At 47.2% G+C, this 20,145-nt stretch overlaps 1 protein-coding gene and 1 long non-coding RNA gene across 2 annotated transcripts in view; both read left to right on the top strand.

Moving 5' to 3' along the window:
- The window catches only part of LOC114016881 (uncharacterized), a 188,842-nt gene extending 173,065 nt beyond the window's left edge, over positions 1-15,777 (top strand). The window contains exons 2-3 of the long non-coding RNA XR_008732826.1: positions 12,976-13,084; positions 15,589-15,777. This is a non-coding gene — a long non-coding RNA (uncharacterized LOC114016881). The remainder of the gene's footprint in view (positions 1-12,975; positions 13,085-15,588) is intronic.
- Positions 15,778-17,764: 1,987 nt separating this feature from the next.
- The window catches only part of PDE10A (phosphodiesterase 10A), a 194,381-nt gene continuing 192,000 nt past the window's right edge, over positions 17,765-20,145 (top strand). The window contains exon 1 of the mRNA XM_005443108.4: positions 17,765-19,024. Coding sequence (XP_005443165.2) covers positions 18,175-19,024 — 850 coding nt within the window. The 5' untranslated portion in view covers positions 17,765-18,174. The remainder of the gene's footprint in view (positions 19,025-20,145) is intronic.

Here is a 20,145-nt window from a genome sequence, read left to right on the forward strand (position 1 = left end):
CCAGTTGCTCTTCACAAATAGCTTTGAGACTGGCAGGCCCGGACAGATTTAGGCACAGAAGCAACATCTTGGCCCTGTTTTCTTCTGCTCTGGCTGGAAGGACTCTTAAGAGTGAAGGGAGAGAGTCTTCAAGCTAATTCAGCCCAGTGTTTCTTCCACTGAAACTACTGAGAAGGCTCGTTAATAACTTTTCATTCTAGAGATGTGTTTTCAAAAGGTGGTTGCCCTCCTGTTTATAGAAGTGATTTGCAACCATTAATGCCCTACAGGCAACCAGAAAGCCATCAGAGCAGAAAGGTTTGAGCTGTACTTGACAGAAATATCTCCCTCCAAATGACAAATGAAATGAGACCCCTTTTCTTAAGGGGTCAGGAGTGCTGTATTGAGTCTTGGGACATTAATAACTAAATTCTTAGTCTGGTCGGCCTCAAGATGAAGTGCTGTAACTATTACCAGACTCCTGAGATACCCATTCCACTCCAGTTTTGTACACTGCTCTGATTTTGATGCTCTACCCTGTAAAGGAAGTTGTTTGGGTATCTTTTTGCTCTTCCTTTGCTGTTACGGGAGATGGTAATTCAGTAATGCACTGCCAACATGCAAACGCTTCTGCTTTTTGTGTTTCATGCTAGGCTACTTTGTTGATGCAAGCCATTATGCATTAATTGTAGGATTCCAAATCGCCATTGGGGACTGCTGAAGGAATAGGCAGGTAAGTCAGTTGTGCTTCTGTCAGAGGACTCTTGGTTCCTTCCCCTTTCACAGCAGGTCAGGTGCTATCCTTGCCTCTTGTTCTTCTCCCTGGCCTCTGTGCCTTCCCTCTCTGCTTGCCCAGAGTACTTTTCCCAGCAGTGTAACTGCCCTCACTGGGAACATCCTTACAGAGTTTGGGTGACAGACTCACCAGAGTAAGTGTTGCACAGTACCTGGGTCCCCACAGGCCCTCTTGAGTGCTACCATTATACAAATAATCAAGTGACCTATACATCTTTACTTTCTTCTGTACGTTAGGAGAGGAAAAATAGTCTTCACAGCTCATTTTTGGGTATATACACATTATCTCCAGTTCAAATTGGAGGAGGCAGGGCAGGCAGATGTGGTTACCTACCTGCAAAGTTTGAGCAGCGCAATGCTTATGGGTCTTGAGTTAGTAGTGAAATTCAGTGGCTGGTGCTTGTGGGAGAGGAACGCCAGATGCAGCATGCTGATGTGGAGAGCATGTAAAATGCAATCATCCTGAGTTTTAAAAAGGGTCACCCACTGTAAGTCTGGAGATGCTGGGGAGCCCGGGTTATGCTGTGTGCTGCTCCTGTGTGCTGGAAAACAGTGATGAGTTTCCTGGTGGATTCATTCGCCTTCAGCTGTGAGGGAAAAACACCAGTTGTTGTCGAAGAAGGGGTTATCAGACTTTACCTCAGGAAATCACTCCTTGGCATGAGCCAAACCTCTAGTTACAACTTCTCAACTCATCCTTTCTTACTGGTATTTACTAAGTCAGCTCAGATGTAACATCTCCAGCAGTGTCTGGAGTTAGCAGAATGTTTTGGTTCTATTCAGCTCAATCCTCTCATCAATATGCACCGCACTTTCCAATCAAGATAAAGATGCCCTGAAAAGCTTCCAGTCTGAGTTAAAAGGAGAACAAACAGGAGGGAAGGGCAACAGGGAGGGGGGTCAGAGGGAAGAGGGGGGAAAGTGAATGAAGGAGAGACCGGCGTGATTACTGGAAAAACTAATTCAGATTACTGATGCCAGTGAGTCTTTCAGGGTAATATGAATAAGTGTAAAGGCCTGGTTTTGAATGTGGCAGAGGCCACTGTTTAAGGCTCATTGAAGTTAATTTTGTGAAGGGGCGTAAGGTGGGAGGAAGAGAGAGCGAATGTGTGCCAGATGGGGTTTAAGAGGAGAAATCCAAGCAAAGAAACAGCATGAAAAGAGCTTGCAAGCGGGCATGTGAGGGTAACACAAAGGGGCTGGAGTGTGAGGGGGTGAATGGAGATGGGGGAGAACCAGGCCGAACAGATGGAGACAGTGAGAGGAGGAGGATGGGCAGGCAGAGGAGGGAAGGGGATTTGCTTGTAAAGAGACCCTGGAAAATGGAAGTAAGGCATTTGACATTGGCTATGAGGTGGGGAAAGGGAGAGCACAGAGAGCCCCTAGGTGCTGAATGCAGGTGCCGGTGTGGAGCTTGGCACCCTGGGCAAGTTTGGCTGGAGAGGCTCTGAGAACTTTGGAGAGGACTGAGTCCTCTTTTGAGAGCCAGAGCCCATTCAGCACCCCTGGAGACCAAGGCCTCGCTCCAGAGTTGCAGTAAGTGCATGGAGAGAAAGGAGGAAGACGTCTAGAGGTACAGGGAGTGGGATTTATCTAAGCCCTCTCTGGGGAGTCTTGTGCTGCTCAGCATTGCAGTCATGATTCAAGCACAGCCATAAAGATGTTAAAATGAAACAAGGCACCAGCTCCTAGAAATTCAAACATGCAAAATCTGTCAAAGGGACGACTTAGAGGAGAAGGAAAAGCTCTGTGTACAAAGACATGAAAGACAAGGAGATAAAAATGAGCTCAGTAATGTTTGCACCTACAGTAATGGAAAGTAGACATGCCTAAAAGGTTTCCAACATAAAAAGTAAGGTGTAAGGAACTTCCATCACCTGTTGCTGAGGAATAACTCCTACATCCTGTTAGAGGCAATGTCTGCCTGACTGCATTAAGAATCAGGGCTAGGCAGTGCAAATTGAGGTCATCAATTTTGCTTCATCATTTCAACCCTGTATTAAATGGAGGGAGAAGGAAAAGGGCCAAACTTAACAGTTCAGATGACTAGCTGAGATGTATTGGTCCTCCTGCCAACAGAGAGCAGGAGGAGAAAGCAGGGTAACAATGTGACACCCTCTGTGGGAATGAACAAGGAGGAATACCTGTCCTGTGGGGTGGAAGAAGATGGGCTGTCAGAGAGAGAGCCAGTTCTGGAGCAGACTGCTATTCCCAGCCCAGGAGTGCCCTCTGTGCCCCCAGAGTATGCCTTCTTACCCCCTCCACCCCAAGAGAGGCTGCTCTACTGGGAGAGAAAGTAAACTTTTTTTCCCCTCCCATTTGAAACTTTTTCCAATTTGTGGAACCAAAATCAGAAAAAAAATGGTATCTATGTTTAGATGTGTCAAATTGTCACAAAAGGGTCTCTCAGTATGAGCATGGAGTGCAGCCTCTTGAACGTGAAGAGAGTCATTAAACGCTAACATTTCAAGAGGTCTGGTGGATCTTTGTGTGTCCATATGCTTATGTGCCTTTCAGTTCCTTGTTTACATTTTCATATTCCAGACAGCTTTAAAATAACTTTTTTTTTTTTCAATACATTCATATGGGGAAAAGAATCAAGGGGGGAAATAGCTAAACTTTCTAAAAGGTGAAGTATTTTTCTCAGCGGAGCTCAGCTGGCCTTGGTGGCCAAAACTGTCTGGTGGTAACACGCAGCTCCTTGCGTCTCAGCCATGTATATGTTGTTTGCCATCACCACATCAAGCAAAGTGTTGCTTGGGGAATTACCTTTTGGATGAGTGTTGGGGTGATTCAGAGTGCGTTCAGTTTTGTGATTCACAGAGCTGCAAATGAGAACTGATGACTGGGGGTGGGGGAAAGGAGTGAGACAGTGAGGCAGAAAATCAATGTCCAGAAGGCATTTGTGAACAGGCACATTTCAGAGTTTCCAACAATATGGGACAGAGACATTTGGCAACTGCTACATTTATGCTGCATGCTTTAATCTCTACTTTCTGACAATATTTTAATGTTTTGTAAAAACACTATTGCTAACATATGAACACTAATATTTTTAGATTGCTTCCTACTCATAGGTACTGTTATATCACACAGAACAAGTTAAACCAACTGTTCCAGCCAGGTACCGTTTGGGAATGCAGTCTGTTCGTCGGGCTGTATTCTGAAGCCCTTACTCATCTTCTGTTCCACTAAATTTCTTTTTCATCTGAAGTACTCCATTGCTCCTGTTAAACCATGCGGGCCCCTTTCCTGCAGCATTTTTTTATTTTTTCCCAGGTTAGGTTTGCTAGAAACAGAGAAGAAGCCATTGCAGATAAGCCTGTCTAGTGGTCTTGCCCTGATTTGAGAGGGTCCACTCTTAAAAACTGTGGAAGAATCTGCAAGAAATCTCAGTGAAGGCACCTGCACATGGGAAAGGATTTTTTCTAGCCTCATTCATTGAATTGCCAGCCTAAATGCTGAAACTTAGGTGAACTTCTTTTCTAATTTCAAGCTTAACCTCGTTAGCTGTCTATAAACACCTCCTTTTTAAAATAGCAGTGATTCCAACAGCATGGTTACGCATTGCGTATTCTAAATATTTTTAACCAGTTATATGGTTTTAGCTTTTCTGGAAAAGAAAAAAAAAATGTTTTAGTTATTAACTCCACTACACTAGCCTGACTCCTCAAGTTTCTGAAAGCAACCAGGTACTATCACCATGCACAAGTGCTTAGGTATACCACAATATTTAGTGTTAATTATTTAGTTAATTCTGTGTGCATAGCCATTTGCACAAACACAGTGTTCACAGACTTCTTAGACACACAAGAATAAAATGTTCCAAGGATTAAACGTGGGCTGAAATGACCTGTCAGCTGAGGATGGTCAATGTTTGTGCTTGGAATATGCAAACCTCTAACAAAACATCACAGTGTGTACCAATGGAGCCAAAAAAACCATTCCATTGGGCTTTTATGGTAAGTACAATATTAAAAATGATGACAAAAGTAAAGAAATTTAGAAAAACCTTTTTTCAAGTAAACAAAGTATTTCCCAAACAGCAGACCATAATGCTTTTGAAGATATCTGCAAAATCTGTATTACTCCCAGTGTAACTTACACGGAGTTACCTAATCAGACAGTGACACCAGGGAATAATGAGCCTTAAACAATTTCTTTGGTGTATTAAGTACAAACGGGCTTTCATATAACATCTACTCCTTCTGTCCCACCTGATTTTCTCTTAAAAATATACTTATTGTAAAGAACTATAAAGAAATCCCTTTCATTCAGCAGTTAATGCAGGGCTTGGAAAATGTACCTTACATCAAAATAGCCAGTGAAGACTGAGTCTACAAATGTGGGCAGTCTGTTTTGGTCTCATGTGTGAAAAGCCCAGTTATAATACTGCTTTCCCTGGCTTTCTGAGGGTTTTGTTTTGTTTTTTGTTTGCAAACATGCTGGGAGGGCACATGTTGACGAATCAGCAAAATATGACAGTCTTGTTAGCTTTTTAAGTAATTTTCCATCTGGTAGATTCATCTAATTGCAATGGTGGGCTTGAAGTTGTTCGCTGCTGCTCATTTCATGCAAATCGATCAGTGTTACCTGCATGGGGATTCCTAAGCTTCCCTCCGCTTCCAGAGTTCATTGAGAAGCAGATCTACTTCTTGTCCCATGTCACTTCAGCAAGTACTCACCCCCAGCATTAAAGCTTTAGGTAACTTCCAGCATTCATTGGCCTAGAGAGAACCTCATCTCAGCTAGATCACTGGTGAGCTGCAGTTGAAGAGGCTTTGAAACAGGGAAAACAACCAGCATTACAAAGAGAGTGAATAAGGCAGGCAGGCAAGGGAAGGGCTGGAAGGAAAGGCCAAAAACATGCAATCTGGCTCTTTGCAGTAGAAATAACTCAATCCGTTGGAGGCCACGGCTTCTGGCACAAAGCAGAAAAGAATCAGGCGCAAGGTTTCAGGCGTAGTGAGGGCACAGTCTTTCAGGTGGGTAAATGACTGAATTATCATTGTTCAGCTTGAGCTTCTTACCAAGATGACTGGAAAGTAAGAACATGAAGGGTCCACTAGACAAGCATATCTCTGATTGCCTGCATCTACAGCAAGGGTGTGGTAGGATTTACATTAACTGCTAGCTAAACAGCTAAAAAAAATGCTGTGTTTTTTCAATAAAGATGATGCATCCTTTCCTGGGGCTCCCCCAGAGCTTCAAGATGGTGACTTACTTTTCCACTACCTTTCTCTACATTTCCCTTCCTTCCAAATTTTAACCTGCCATCTGATAGCACAACTGGTTTTCCTTTGTCTTTTGTATACTTTCATACATCAAATTTCTAGATCTTTTCCATTCCTTCCTACATTTATTATTGTATTTCCTTAAAGTGCTATAGAGACTTGGGGAAGTAGTGTACACTGAGATCTCTTTTCTGTAGAGAAATATCTTTGCTGAAACACACCTATGCTGATTTTCATAGCAGAGTAGTAGTAAGAATTAACTGTGGTGGTGGTGTTGCTCAAAACGAGAGCCATGTCAAAATGTCTTTTGAAAAACTAATCTGAACAAAGTGTACACAGAAGTAGCAGCTGTAACAAATCCTGCTGTGATCGGGTCATTTGTGTCCCAAAAAGAAGTACAGGTCGATGCAACTGCAGCAGCTGCTGCTGTGTCAGTTGCCTTCACATTACCGCCTGAAACCTAACTATTGGGAAATCCTAAGAAAAATTTCAGAAGCGCCTCAAACTGTGCGCCAGGCTCCTATACAGGTCACATAGATCAAGTATTTTTGCTTGACAGAGTAATGCAGTAATGTTGTGAAAGCTGTTAATATTGACTATGCACTAATCTCTAGGTAGGAAACTTCCTTCTGTGCCCAGCCCAGGCCAGAAATCTGATTACAGAGAATGAGTTCTCACTTACAAGAAGGTATCTATAGCTGGAGGGGTGGGGGCTTTTTTGCATCTCCCTATGAACAAACAAACACACAAACAAGAGGCTGGTGGATTTTTAAAATCAAATAACAGGTCAGTCACTGTTGCTTGGAGTTTCTAAATTTCTTCTCAGATTAAATTAAGTCATTTATGTACATCGTAATTGAATGTTTGATGGAGCGGGCCTGCATGGAAGGCTGCTAGTTCACAGCCCAGGAGGGATGGTTTGATCTCAGCAATAAGTGCAGTTTTGAAAAATTACACTTCTGTTCAATGCCAGGGTTTGTTTTAAAAACTGTTTAGTGTCATGTATAACAAAGAAAAATGGCCATGGGAAGACGAAAAACAAAGGAGAGCAGAATTTTTTCTTTTCCTTAAAAAAGCAGGACAGCAGGCGCTAGGGACAAGCCATGCATTGCGATCATACCCTCGGTGGCTGAGACAGCAGGAGGCTTTTTAGGCAGGGCTGGAGCTGTGCTCTTTGTGTGGCTACCCTGCTGGAAGAGCTGGTCTGCTCGCCTTCCTGGAAGGGCAGAGCAGGCAGCCAGGTGCCCTCTGGCAGTCTGCGGCTTTCAGGATCTGCTTACTTTGCCTCTGCCTGAAGCCAGCTCCAGCCTGGACTCCTTCCTCATGTGCCTGATAGATGAGAAAACACAGGGCGATATTGCAGGCAGAGGAGTAGAGGGGGGATTAGGATACTTTTTTGACACTCTTTCAATGTTCTTTTCTAACTCTTTTTGTTTTTAAATTTCCTGCATAACTTTAGGGGGAAAAATTAAACTTCTGTGTTTCTTCCTCTGTAAGGCAGCACTAATGAATGATACTTCCCTGTTTTGCAGAGCTGTCAGGCAACGTCTTGAGTATTTGCAAAGACTGCAGAAAGGTTGGGTGCGCTAGACCACCTGAGAATGAGGTGCTTACAGCTAAAGGGAGAACAATTGCCTCACTGGCATAAGGAAGGATACAAGTTGAATTAAGCAATTGGAGACTGAATTGTTGCTTGTATTTTTTTCCTGTATGCACGGGTGTGTTAGCAGAGTTTATAGGTTACAAAATTTGAGAGGCCATTGTCTGCACAGAGGGGAGCTGGAGCAGATTTTGGGATGATTCAGAGAGCTCAGAAGTCACATTACTGGAAGCAGAATGAAACGTAGCAGTACAAAGTGCAAAATCATTCACCTAGGGGCAAATATGAATTTTGTCTTTGAGCTCATCAGTTGGAAACAACTGAGAGGAAAGTCCCTACGGCTGTGTTCAACACAAAATGACTTGGGCAACGGTGAACCCTCCCACCCCCTCAGTATTGAGACCATGATATATCAGGCAAAATTTCTCCAAAAGAACTCAGCAAGTGTTTAATCCATCTGTAAAATCTTAGTGAGAGTGTGTCTGCAACTGTAGTCATCTGTACTGAGGAATGATGAATTCCAAGTGGAAGAGGTATAGAGAGGGGCTTGTAAGGTGAGACGTCAGGAGGCTGGAGCCACTGTTGTATGAAAGAACTAAAAGGTTTTGCCTCAATTAGTCAAGGAAAATGAAGTCTAAGAAAGATACTAATGCTCCTTTTAAATGCCAAAGATCATCAAGAAGTCAGAAGAGATATTTAAAGCTAGAAGGAAAAGCTTGTCCAAAAGAAATGGCCATAGATTTATTTTGGCTGGGAATTGGGAGGAGGAAGAATGAAATTCTGAATGACCTTTTTACTGGGGCACTGGAATCTGCGTAACTGATTTTTAGATGTGTGACCAGTGTATGATAGTAGGGACTGACGTCAGGGATCAAGGGATCCCTTGCAGGCCTCTGGCTCAGAGCTCCACTGACCTGGAAGAAAGTGATGGGCTCCATGTGGCAGTGCCTGCAGCTGGAGCCTGGCTTCTAAGCAAGGGGGTGGTGGGTAGGTTCCCCTGCTGTAGCACACGCTCTTTCCCAAGCTTCCCCTCATACCAAAATTCTCCCTGATTGTCTCATTTTTATTTTCTTCCCCTTTTAAAGGTTTTGGTGGCTCCCTTTCCCCCTCATTTAAAGCCCTGCTCCACAGATCATTTAATGCTGCATTAATGGTAGCCTATTTTGGAGCTCCATGGGGTTTAAATAGAAAATCAACTCTGATAGTTTTGTAGGTGAGATAAATGGTCTCCAATTTTGAGTCTATATTGTGATAAGCCATGTGCAGGACAAGGACTGGCAGGCAACAAAAGCTATTGGCAGCAAAAATTCCACTTTTTCCAATAAAATCCTTTAGATCTTACTTAGTGAAGCCACATCCACTCAAACTACAACTTAGGTTAGAGTAGCCATGGGTGAAAAACCTCACATAGAGCTTTTGTTAAATAGGAGGTTTGCGATCTCACAGAGGAGCTCTTTCTTCAGAAATAAACCCAACGTTGCTCCTGCATTAATGGCTTGTTTAGTCCGGACGTCAACCTGTACTTAAAAAAAAAAAAAAAAAAGTTATGATAGATAATTATATCTGAGTGTGCATGAGCCAGATCAGATGTAGAGATGGTCTGCTGTAACTTGGGTGTTGGGACTACTGTATGATTTACTTTTTCTGCTCTTAGAAACTACAAACTAGAGGGCTTGCCAGAAGCTTTCTCAGTGTAGGGATTGTGGGTTACAGGATTCAGTGGGAGCCACATTGCTGCTTTGTCTTAAGAACAGTCAGACCCACAAGTGCAGCATTTACATCTCTGCAGACTGTATCCAGCAAGACAAAGCTGAGCTGAGGATACTGTAGAGATTGCTTCAGGTGGGTTATGCTGTGCTTTCTCTTCTGCTTTTGTCTGAGGTTCAGGAGATTTACAGAAAAATAAATAAATAAATAAATAAAGTTCAAATAAGCTGTTTGCAAAAATCTGCTAAGATACTCAGCTCTGTTCCTTCCAAATGTGATTGCAGTATTTTGCAGTATACTGCTTTGCATTTATTTTCTATATAATAAAGCAATCAATATCTCTTAAAATCCCTGTCCTCTTTGGCTAACATGAACACAAAGCTTCCTAGCCTGAACAGGACTCCTGTCAGTTATACCTATGGAACATAACTTTACTTTCTTTCTTAAGAAAACTCATAAAGAAATTATTTGTGCTTATTTTATTTCTGGGCCATTTTGGAGTAGCTGCTGATCCTGTGTTATCATGGGATTAGGATGTGTCCTGTTTGTTCTGCTTAAGCTCCATGGTCTGTACTCAGTCTCCCAGTCATTCATTCAAGAAACCCATATCAAGCATGAGAGATGAGCAACTCCCTGTCTCTGTAGCTAGGCTGATAAGATGCTGCTGCTTCATTTCTGTCATTCTAAAGTCTCTTCTACAGGCAGCCCCAGGCTTCTGGTAGAGCACAAGCAGTCTCTGTTCTTCCTCTTCCTCTGCTTTACCACCTGACCTTCATTTAGACCCAAGTCTTGGGAAGAATCCCCCTCCCGTAGTGAGTACAAGAGCTCTCCATGGGATCTAGCCAGCAGAAGGGCAGGAGGAGGTACTTCTGCTGGGGAAAGACTAGACACAGCAGAGGAAAAGCAGGGGAAGAGCTTGTTGCAGCCGAGACAACAAGGATGCTGCCAGCTTAGTGTGTTTGCTGAGACATGGCAGATGTGGTAGTGTGGGGAGAAATGGTGAGAAGAATGGAAGGGTGTATTGTGCATGAGGGAGAGAAAGCTATTGGACTAACAGGGGCTGCTGGATGATGGCAAAGGAGGTAATGGGCAATAAGTAAACAGATAAAAGAGAACAAATAAATATGTGTATATAGTAGCGGTGTCTTATTTCTGGAGGAGAAGAATTGTACTGAATCAAATAAGCTTTTTTGCAGTGGTCTAGGGTTGCGTATGTGAGACAGTGTTTGTTCAGGCGTGATGGCAGCAATACCCCAGCCTTCTAGATGGTGTTTTTCACATGTTGCTATTAAAGTGTTTTGCAAAGAAAATCTGTACCATTCTGTTGATTCTGCAACTAGAGAACTACTGGCTCTTCATGTCTCTGGGAGACCTCAGGGGAGAAAGAAAAAGAGAAAAAAAGAGAGGGAGAAATGTAAAAAGCAGCCAATAAAAAGATAGCAAGTACATCCTAGGGTGGGATATAAAGACAGCAGGTATGTATGTTCATAGTGTGTAAATATGTGCTGAGGCAGGGAGACAAATGGGGTGAAATTTCTTGGTGCCTAAAGTGAGAACGGAATATAGAAAAATTACTCAGATAATAAACTTTTCTCAGTTTTACCAGCTCGATTGTGGTGTTGAACGAATGCATATTAGAGAGTCCACACAGGAAAGCTAGGGGTGAATAACAAACCTGAAGAGTTCAAGCTTTCATTTCAAATTCAAGCTTTCTAGTTTTCAGAATTGCAAAGATGTATTTCCTCATAGAAACAGGGCTTGGATTTGAAATCAGCCTGTTTTACGAAACATTAAATAGCCCGTGGTTGCTAGAGGTGTGCATTTCTTTGTGCTTTCTGTCTCATCAGGGTGTTAACTCTGAAGACTAATGGGTGTGTTTCACTATCAACAGCCACAGTGTCAGGATTGAATCTTTAATAGATGGGATGGGAGTCCTGTTCTTCCCAGGTGGCAACTTGGTAGTTACTGTAACTGAGTGAAATGGGACTTGTCAGAAACTATAAAACAAAGGAGGAATTCAAGTGAAAAGGACAAAGGATTGTTCCAAAAAGAAACTTGTTTCCCTCCAAGTGATACTCAGAAATCACAACAAAGTTATTGAATTCACTGTAGATTTGGTTTCTTTGTAGATAATTCTAAAGGCTGGGCTCAGTCTCTTAATTTATTTTTGCACCTGTTGTTAATATCAAAGAGGAATTGGCTGTAAGTTTGTGCTAGAACAAAGACGTACAGTTAAACTCAGATCTGAGATTCCTAGTTCCATCCTAGAATTTGGCAGTGATAGGGCAGTAGGATTGCTCATGAACTATGAAAACCATGTTGGGGAAGAGTCTGCTTGTTTCTAGTGGTTGGAGGATTTGGAAAAGTGAAGAAGGGGGTTGCAAGAGAGAGTTATGGGGGAAAGCTGGCCATCTCCATTGTGACAATAGCAGCCTATGGGTCTGTGCTACATGCTAGCAAGCTGCACAACTCATGGTGAAGGAGTAAAAGATAAGTCAGTATTAACTTTTTCTTTTGGATTTGTCTTTAAATCTGTTACATATAAAGCAACTTTCATCCATGTAAAGGTCAGAATTTCTATGTTCCAATTGAACACAGAATTGAAATAACGTAATTATTTGCCTCTAGCAGAAAGCAAATTATAAGTGTTCTTCTGTGACAAATTAACTTGAGATTTCATCGTGAAAGATAAAATTACAAAAATCCTGATAACCCTACTTATTTTTCTTGCAATAAAAATGGCTATTCCAATAGCATTGGGTAACAACAGTGCTGTTGCCTACCATGCCAACTGTTACGTTGTTTGCTGTGTCTCATTACTACCTAAGAGGCGCTGGTCCCAGGCCAGCATCCAGTTGTGCTGGATATGATTCAAAAGATGGTCTTTGTATCAAAGAGCTTACAGTGTTTATGATGCTTTGGGTTTATAATATAGCATCTCAGTAAAGAGAGCTGCTGTTGGAGTTTTACTTTATTGAGAGGACAGTTTCTCTGGAGGGGGGTCCTCTACTTTAACAAAAGAAACTTAAGCCCAAACAGCCATTTCCTTTTCTGAACACCTTTTAAATAAAACCAGTAAATAACTAATCTTTGTGCTGCATAGGACAGCACAAAATGGTAGATGTCATCATCTAAAAGATGTTTTCTTTAGCTTCTTTCCTATTTCTTTATAGGAAACAAATCTAAATACAATTATTGTAAAAATTTTCCTTTGTACATACTAGTTTTGTGGAGTTTTTAGGTTAAATGTATTTTGCTTTTAATTACAATGTAATATGTAGCAATGTGTCTACCTGAAATTTTAAGATTAAAAAAGTCCTACCCTTGCATATGTGATATCTTCTTCGCATGAAGAACTGCAATTTTCCCCTGAAAAATAATACTGGAAACCTTGTGTAGTTTTGTGTATTTCTAAAAGGAAAAAATTGCCTGCGAGAGACATGGTCTTCACAAGTTTATTAATGTACCCACCATCATACACCACATAGTATAGCACTTCTAGAGAAACTTTTATTATTTATAGTTCCAGTCACATAACTTTTCAGCTGTCACCTTGCAGAGCAGAAGGTGAGGTGACATATGCAGAGCTGAACAAACTTATAAAAGCGAACAATATATTTATTTACCCTTTATTTTTTTTCTTCTTTTTCTGTATGTCAGTTATCTTTGAACAGACCTGGACTCCTTAGAAAAAAAAGTGTTGTTTTGATTTGCTGAACGAGTTGCAGTTCATTTTGGATCTCACATATTTCTTCTGCATCTGGACTAGGTAATTCCCAAAACCACTTTCAAGATGGCTGCTGGCATGTGTTTGCGTGTTATCAACACTTGCAGTTAATATTCTTGTGGAAAAGAGGTGACTTGTAAAAGTGTTTGTGGAAATCAAAGAAAATGGCTGATACATACCCTTTAAACACACTTACTCCTTGCATGTGCACAGTCTTTAAGAATAATCCTTTGTAAAAAGAATCCCTTATTATGAAGTAGGGTTTTCTATAAATGACTCTTAAGTGTTTATAGAATAAGGCTTTAGGAAACAATGTATTTTCTGTAGATTTCCAATTTCTGATAGCAATTCAGTACCTGAGTAATAATTACTGTATTTTGTGCAAGTTAATAAAAATAATTGCATTTTTTTTTTCTCTAGTGATTTTCTGCTAAATGATCTTACAGGACTTTTCCATAAAGGCTTTAATTTGAGGCTACATTTACTCAACTCTAGAGCTTGGGTTTTAGCTGCATTTATCCTTATGCTTCCCCCCGCCCCACCTTTCCAGCAGGTTGCCTTTTCTGCATTTCTTTGTGGCTGCTCCTGCCTCACCTTCATTCAGGTGATTGGTTCCATTAGGTCCTCTACTGCCGTCATCTGACATTTTTCTAAAATCGCTTTCCCCATAATCTGTTTTATTACTTTTTTTTTTCCCTTAGCAATTGATCATTCATCATAGAGGGGACTCTTAGGATATAAGGATAATGTGTGAGATAAGAGGATTTACCAGGCAGAAGAGTGGGACCAGATAAAAGATGAGTCACTGTCACTTTTAAAATGTAGCAGATAGAATTGGGAAAGAACAGGTGTTTGGTTTTAAGCTGTATTTAATACCAAACAACTGTTGTTATAACTTGATTTTACTTTTTCCCCACAATGTTTTCCTTCAACTATTTTGATTAATATTGCCAGATTATTGTCAAACAGGCTTACTTTCTGCTTTCAAACCAGGCCTGTTCTTGTAAGTACGATGCATGCTAGACCTCCTGATGGCTTCAGTGGGTACTCTTGTGAAATCGCATTTATCCGTGCAAATAAAACTAAAAACTTTTGCTCATCATTGCACTGACACAGTGTATTCATACCAGAAACCTTGCATCTGATGGAAATGGATGCATCAGGGTATTTTAATATGTTTCTTTGCGTTTCAGAGGTTTTAATTAGTTTTTTTTAGGATGATGTGGCAAACCTCACTGTTTCACATCAAAAATTCCTATTACAGTGGGGGAGGATTTCCTGGTAAATGATGTGAGTGTATGGTTAGTACCATATTGGCAGCAATGACATCATTGCTCTGTGGCAATTGAAACTGTCATGCTGACTAAGCAATGAAGCCCAGATTGACAGATACATCGGGGAACAAGCAAATGTGATTCATCACTTATTTATCCCCAGGTATTCAGATGACCACCAAGCATATTTGACTTGTCCACAGATCAGTATATTTTACAAACGTACAGGTAGAGAGCTTGAAAATCAATTTTCACTGTCATCTAACTTTTCTTCTGTAATTGGTTTTGCTTGCCCAGCCAAGAAGCAGGTGACCAATCAGGTATGAATTGCCGGTGGCTAATGAATAATCACCAAATTAACAGTTTGTAAATAACCCTTAACCTGAAAGCTGCTTGTCTAGATTATCTGATGATTTCTTAAAAATCGAAGTGTATTTTGCCTGGTTTGTTGAATATACATATACATATTTATATATGCACAATTCACCTTCCTTGTATAAATACACAGTTATCCAGTTTCAGGCAGTGATATTTGAACAACTGTAGTTTGGATGAACAGCAGTTGAGGTATTTAGCATATATTAGCATAGTCAAACAAGATTTCTACAATTATAAACTGGCGATGTAAAGTTTCAGTAATTTACTCTTGATATTGACAGAACAATTTGGGACTAAACTGTCTAAAAGAGCAGCCTTCATTTTTTCAGGTAAATAGCTCTTGCTTTTTGTCAGTCATTTCAGTCTGATTCTTTCTTTCAATTTAGAAATTTTAGTATAAAAGATTTTCTACCAAGAAGTTGTTAACTGCTAAACAAGTAGGCTGCAACAACAAAACACAGTTCACTAAAGTTTTGTTTCCATTAGCTCAGTTTTCTCTCAGAGAATTTATAAATATTTGCTGGATCTTTAGTCATCCTGCAGTAGTTGTGAGAGAAGAGCCCTATATGTGAAGTATATGTGGACTTAAGGAAATAAAACCATCTCATACAAATAGATGTATGAAACAGAAGTTATCAAACTGTTCTGATCAAGTCAAATATCCCGAAAGAAATGGATCACAAAAGCAGATGCAGTTTTCTTTATTTTTGTTCAGGATATTTAGGCAACAGCAGGTTTTTAAGAGCCACGCAGAAGAAAACAGTTTAGTAAAACTTGTCCTCTCTGAGGTTTTTATTTGGTTTTATGCGTTTTGTTTGTTTAATGAGAGTCTTTTAATCTCCTTTGGCGTTTTAACCTTTTGCAAACTCTGTGGATTGTTTCTCACTGTTACAGAACATTCAACCGGCTGAAAAGGCACTTTAACGTGAAAGCGTTGTTATTTTCAGAGGAACATCTTATTCTGCAGCCTTCCAGATTCAGGGATACATGAAGACTCTAACTTTGACAGGAGTTCGTGTGTATTCTAGCGTTAAAAGAAATCCTGAAATGATAGATGTGAAATACTCGAAGGATCTAAAATAAAAACCAAAAGAGGAGGTTGATATCTTTTTCAAAGCAGGAGTCGAAATTCGGAAAGAGCGACCCTGATTTCGAACGGCACAGGGAGTATTGCGGCGGCTCGGCGAGGATCCCGGGACCGCGGACCGGCCACGGCAGCACCAGGAGGCACAGCGCACGGCGCCGGGCTCTGGCTCCCGGCGGGGAGCGGAGGAAAACAGAATCGCTCGCGTTGCGGGTGCCCCGCTGACAGCACCGAAACAAACGCCTTCTCCGCGGCTGTCCGCGACCGTTTCCGCGGCGCCTGCGGCCGCCCCCCCGAGCGGGGCAGCCCCGCGCTGCCGGGCGGCGTCTCCCCGCCGCCCCGGAGCCGGTCCCCGCCGCCCCGCAACAAAATCTGCCGCCACGGACACGGCGACGGCCCCGGCCGGGCGGGCACCGCAGCGACGGCCGCTTCTCCGCCCGCTGGCGGCCGGGAGAGCCGGCTGGCTACCTGCGAGGCGCGGTGCCCCCCGCCCCGGCCAGGTGTTCGAAGAGAAGAAGCCCCGGCCGGGACGTCCCCCCGCGGCGGGCTGGCACGGCGGCGTGTGCCGGCCCCGCACCGGAGGCTCCCTGCGCGCTGGCGGCTGGCGCCCAGGCTGCCCCGAGGGAGCCGCCAGCCCGGCGCTCGGGTACCGGGCTCCGAGCCTCAGCGCCCCTCTGGGGGCGGGGGGAGCCCCGCTGCCCGGCAGCTGCCCGCCGGGCGAAGGAAGGCGAGGGCAGGGCAGGGCGGGCCCCGCCTGGGTGAGCGCCGCCGCCTCAGGGCGAGGGCAGGAGCTCCACGGCCTCCACGAGCCGCCCGGGACAGGAACCATGCCGGGCGGCTAACGGCGCTGGCGGGGCTGTGGGGCGAGGGAGCGCCTGTCCCGGGAGGGCAGGGCGGCGGCGGGCTGCCCGCGGCCCCGGGCTTCCGTTAAGCTGGCAGGCGGCGCGGGGCAGCGGCTCCCCGGCGGCCTCGTCCCGGAGGAAGCGGCGGGCCGGGCTGAGGGGAGCCCCGCGCCGGCGGGCGGTGCCGCCCCCGCCCCTGCCGGCTGCCGCAGGTGAGCCGCGGTGGGCTCGGGCCTCCCCGCCCGCCTCTCGGCGTCGGCTGGCGCACCGGGCAGAGCGAGTTCGGGGCGAAAACGAAATATGAGGGGCGGGGGCTTCCAGCGCAGCCCTCGGCCCCGCTCCGTTCCGAGCCCGTCCTCGGGCTTCCCTTGGCCGGGCGTTCCCCCGGCGGCTGCCCCGCGGAGGGACTCCGCAGCGCGGCCCGCCGAGGCTCCGTGCCGCCGGGACGGGCGGGCTGCGGCCGCGCTGGCGGGGCGGGGTGGCGAGGCGGTGGCCGAAGGGGCGGCGGCGGGACGCTCCTTCGAGGGGAGCGCGACCGCCTGGAGGCTGCGGATGGGACCCCCGCCTGCCCGGGGACCCCGCCACGGAGTCGGGGCGGTGGCTGGCCGGTGCGACAGGCTCGCTAGTGAGCGGCGTCGCCTGTGCCGGTGGAACAAGGCCGGCGGCGGCCGCGCCGCGCCTGAGGCGAGGTCTGAGGGAGCCCCTCGGGCAGCCGGGCTGCGCGGAGGGCTGGGGCAGAGGGGCGGGTGGTTGCAACTGTGGTAAGTGTGTGTGCGTGTGTGGGGGGCGGGGCAGAGGGGGGCCGCAGCAAACACGTGCGGTGCGGGGCATCGCGGAGGGACTGTGCATCTCTGTATAGGACCGGGGGCCCGGTGCCCCACAGCCCGGAGGGGCAGCTCCCTGGAATCTCCGTCCTGGGCGCCGCAGGGCGCCTGCCTTTTGCTCTCGGCGGCTGGAAACAGCTGTTTAAAGCAACGCGGCCGCATAGGGAGGGTCTTTTTCTCGTGCCTCTCCCCGCGTTCCCTTTAGGTAACCGCTGTGCCGCGGCTCCTGTGCGCGCCGGGGAGCGGGAGGCAGGGAGGCAGCCTGGGAAGCGCTGGCTCCGCCAGTGGGCGTTTTCCGGCGGCCGGGGCTGGTACTGGAAGCGGCACTGCAGTGATTTTATCTGCCTCTTTGCAGACGAGCACGCACATACGGGGCAATATTTGCCTCGCTCGAAGAAAATACAGGTTGTTGCCGTTTTCTTGCTTTGAATGCGAGGTGGGAGCATGAGGAAAAGCGGACTTTAAAAGGGGATCGGAACCGCTCGGCGGTCAGTAGCGCCCTGTCCCCTCCGGCCTAAAGGGGGAACGGAAATGTGAGGATTTTGTGAGGGCGGGGAGCCGGGGTGCGGAGGAAGCACTGCCCGGGGGGTGCTGGAGGGAACGCAGGACCGAACCGCGGGCGCCCCTTCTTCGGCTCCGTCCTTTTTCGGCTTCCCCTTTCGCTTTACTCCGGTCTCTCTCCTAGACGTCCTGCCTTAAACTACCGCGAAAGGGAGGGAAGAGCGGAAGCATGTCCAACCCGGAGAAGCGGATCTTATCCCGCCCCTCGGCCCCCCTGGCTGCAGCACCCGGGGAAAAGCCCGGCTCCGGCAGCCGCCCGCTCCACTCCCATGGCCAGAGCGGCGGAGGTGGAGGCAGCGGCGGTTCTCCTCCTCCTCCCCCCGCTCCTGGAGGTGGCTCGGCTGCCTGCAGCTCTCTCTCTCTCCTCCTAACAACCACCAGCAGCAGCAGGAGCCGCGCTGCAGGGACAGCCTCCTCCGCCGCCTCCGCCAGCATCGTCCCCAGAGCGGCAGCGGCTCCTTTCCTCGCTTCAGTCCCCTCCTTTTCCTCCGCTTCTCCATCTTCTTTTTACTTCTTGCCGCCGCCTCCTCGTTTCCCCTCCTCGTCTTCCTTTAACCTCACAAGTCTCCAAGGGAGGGAAGGAGGAGGAGAGGCAGCGAGAGCGGCAGGAGGAGGAGGAGGAAGAGATGTTGGCGGAGCAGCAGCAGCAGCAGCTCACTTGATCGCCCATCCAGGCGGCAGCGGCAGGAGGAGACTCTTCTGTTCTTCCTCCATCCAGGGCTTGCTGCTCCGTTCCGCAGCCGGCGGCCCCCGGCAGCACCACTCCCGGCTCCTCCTCTCGCCAGCCGCCTCTCTCCCGTGGTCCTGCAATTCCCTCGGTGCTGCAGCAGCAGCAGCCCGCGGCGACGGGATCCGAGGAGGCGACGGCCCCGGCGGGAGCAGGACTCCTAGGCGGCAGCAGCGGCAGAGAGACGCCTTCTTCTCCTTCTCGTCTCCCTTGCTTCTAGGGCCAGACATGGAAGATGGATCTAATTCTGCAAGCTGCTTTAGGAGGTTTACGGACTGTTTCTTGAACACAAGTAGGTACTGGAGCGCTGCGCCCAGCGGCGGGTCGCGCGTGTCTCGGCGGGAGGCGAAGAGCCGTGCCCGAGGCTGGGTGCATGCCTTGGGGAAGGGGCATTTCTTTGTGAGTGGGGGGGAGGCGAAGACACAAAGGGGCCGTATACGTGGGGCGTGCGTGGACGCATGGAGGAGCGGCCGGGTGTGTATTGAGGATGCACGGACAAAGGGGATGCTCGGTGTAACCGAGTGCTCTTTGTGGGAGCTGGCTGTTAACGCTTCGGGGATTTCGGCATCCTTTCGAGATCAGACAACTCCACGTATATGTGTCAGGCTTCTACGTGGTGCATGCTTAATTTGCTCAGGAACGATACGTAGGGGAATGGAGACTACCCCCCCGCCCCCCCGCTACTTACTTGAAGTAGCAATGAGGAAGCATTACTGTATCGACAGTTGACAGAAAAGCGGCGGTGGAGGACCGAAAAGGGTGTAACGTATCGCTCCTTTCGGCATCCCCTGTTAGATCCGCCACACGCGTGCAAATCCCGTGTTTCTGATCCGGCTTTGGTGCCGGGTGCCTCCTTCCCTTGCCCGTGGCTCATCGCAAGGCGGGCGAGGAGCCGGAGAGGAAACATGTGCTCCTTGCTTGGCGGGGCTGGCGCTGTAACGGGGACAGGGACCGGCTGCCGGGGAGGGCGGAATAAAGGGGACATTGAGGTGCTCCGTGGCGGGCGCTCCGCAGCGAGCCGCTGCCGGCCGAACCCTGGCCGGTTCCCACCGAGACCAGCGGCGGGGGAAGGGCGCGGGGCCGCGCTCGGCCCGTGCCGGGAGCGGGCCAGGAGCAGCCGCTCGGTCCCTCGACGCGGGGCTTGGCCAGTGGACGGGGGAGCCCGGCGGTGCCGGGGGCCGCTGGCCGGCCCAGCCGCCGAGGTCTTGTGAGATGGAGCGGTGGGTTTCAAAGGGCAGAGGCTCCCCGTTCACAGGGACGCGGCCCGGCTCCCCCGCGGGTGTCTCGCCCCGATCCTGCCGCTGCCGCCTTCCCCGCTCCGAGGCGTTGCGCTGACACACCGCGCCCCGCCGGGCGGGCGCCTCCGGAGCCCCCGGGGCTTCGGGCTGAGACCTCCCGGGGCCGGGCTGCCCG

The sequence above is a fragment of the Falco cherrug genome, chromosome 6, assembly GCF_023634085.1.
Source record: "Falco cherrug isolate bFalChe1 chromosome 6, bFalChe1.pri, whole genome shotgun sequence".
In the NCBI taxonomy this organism is placed as follows: Eukaryota; Metazoa; Chordata; class Aves; order Falconiformes; family Falconidae; genus Falco; species Falco cherrug.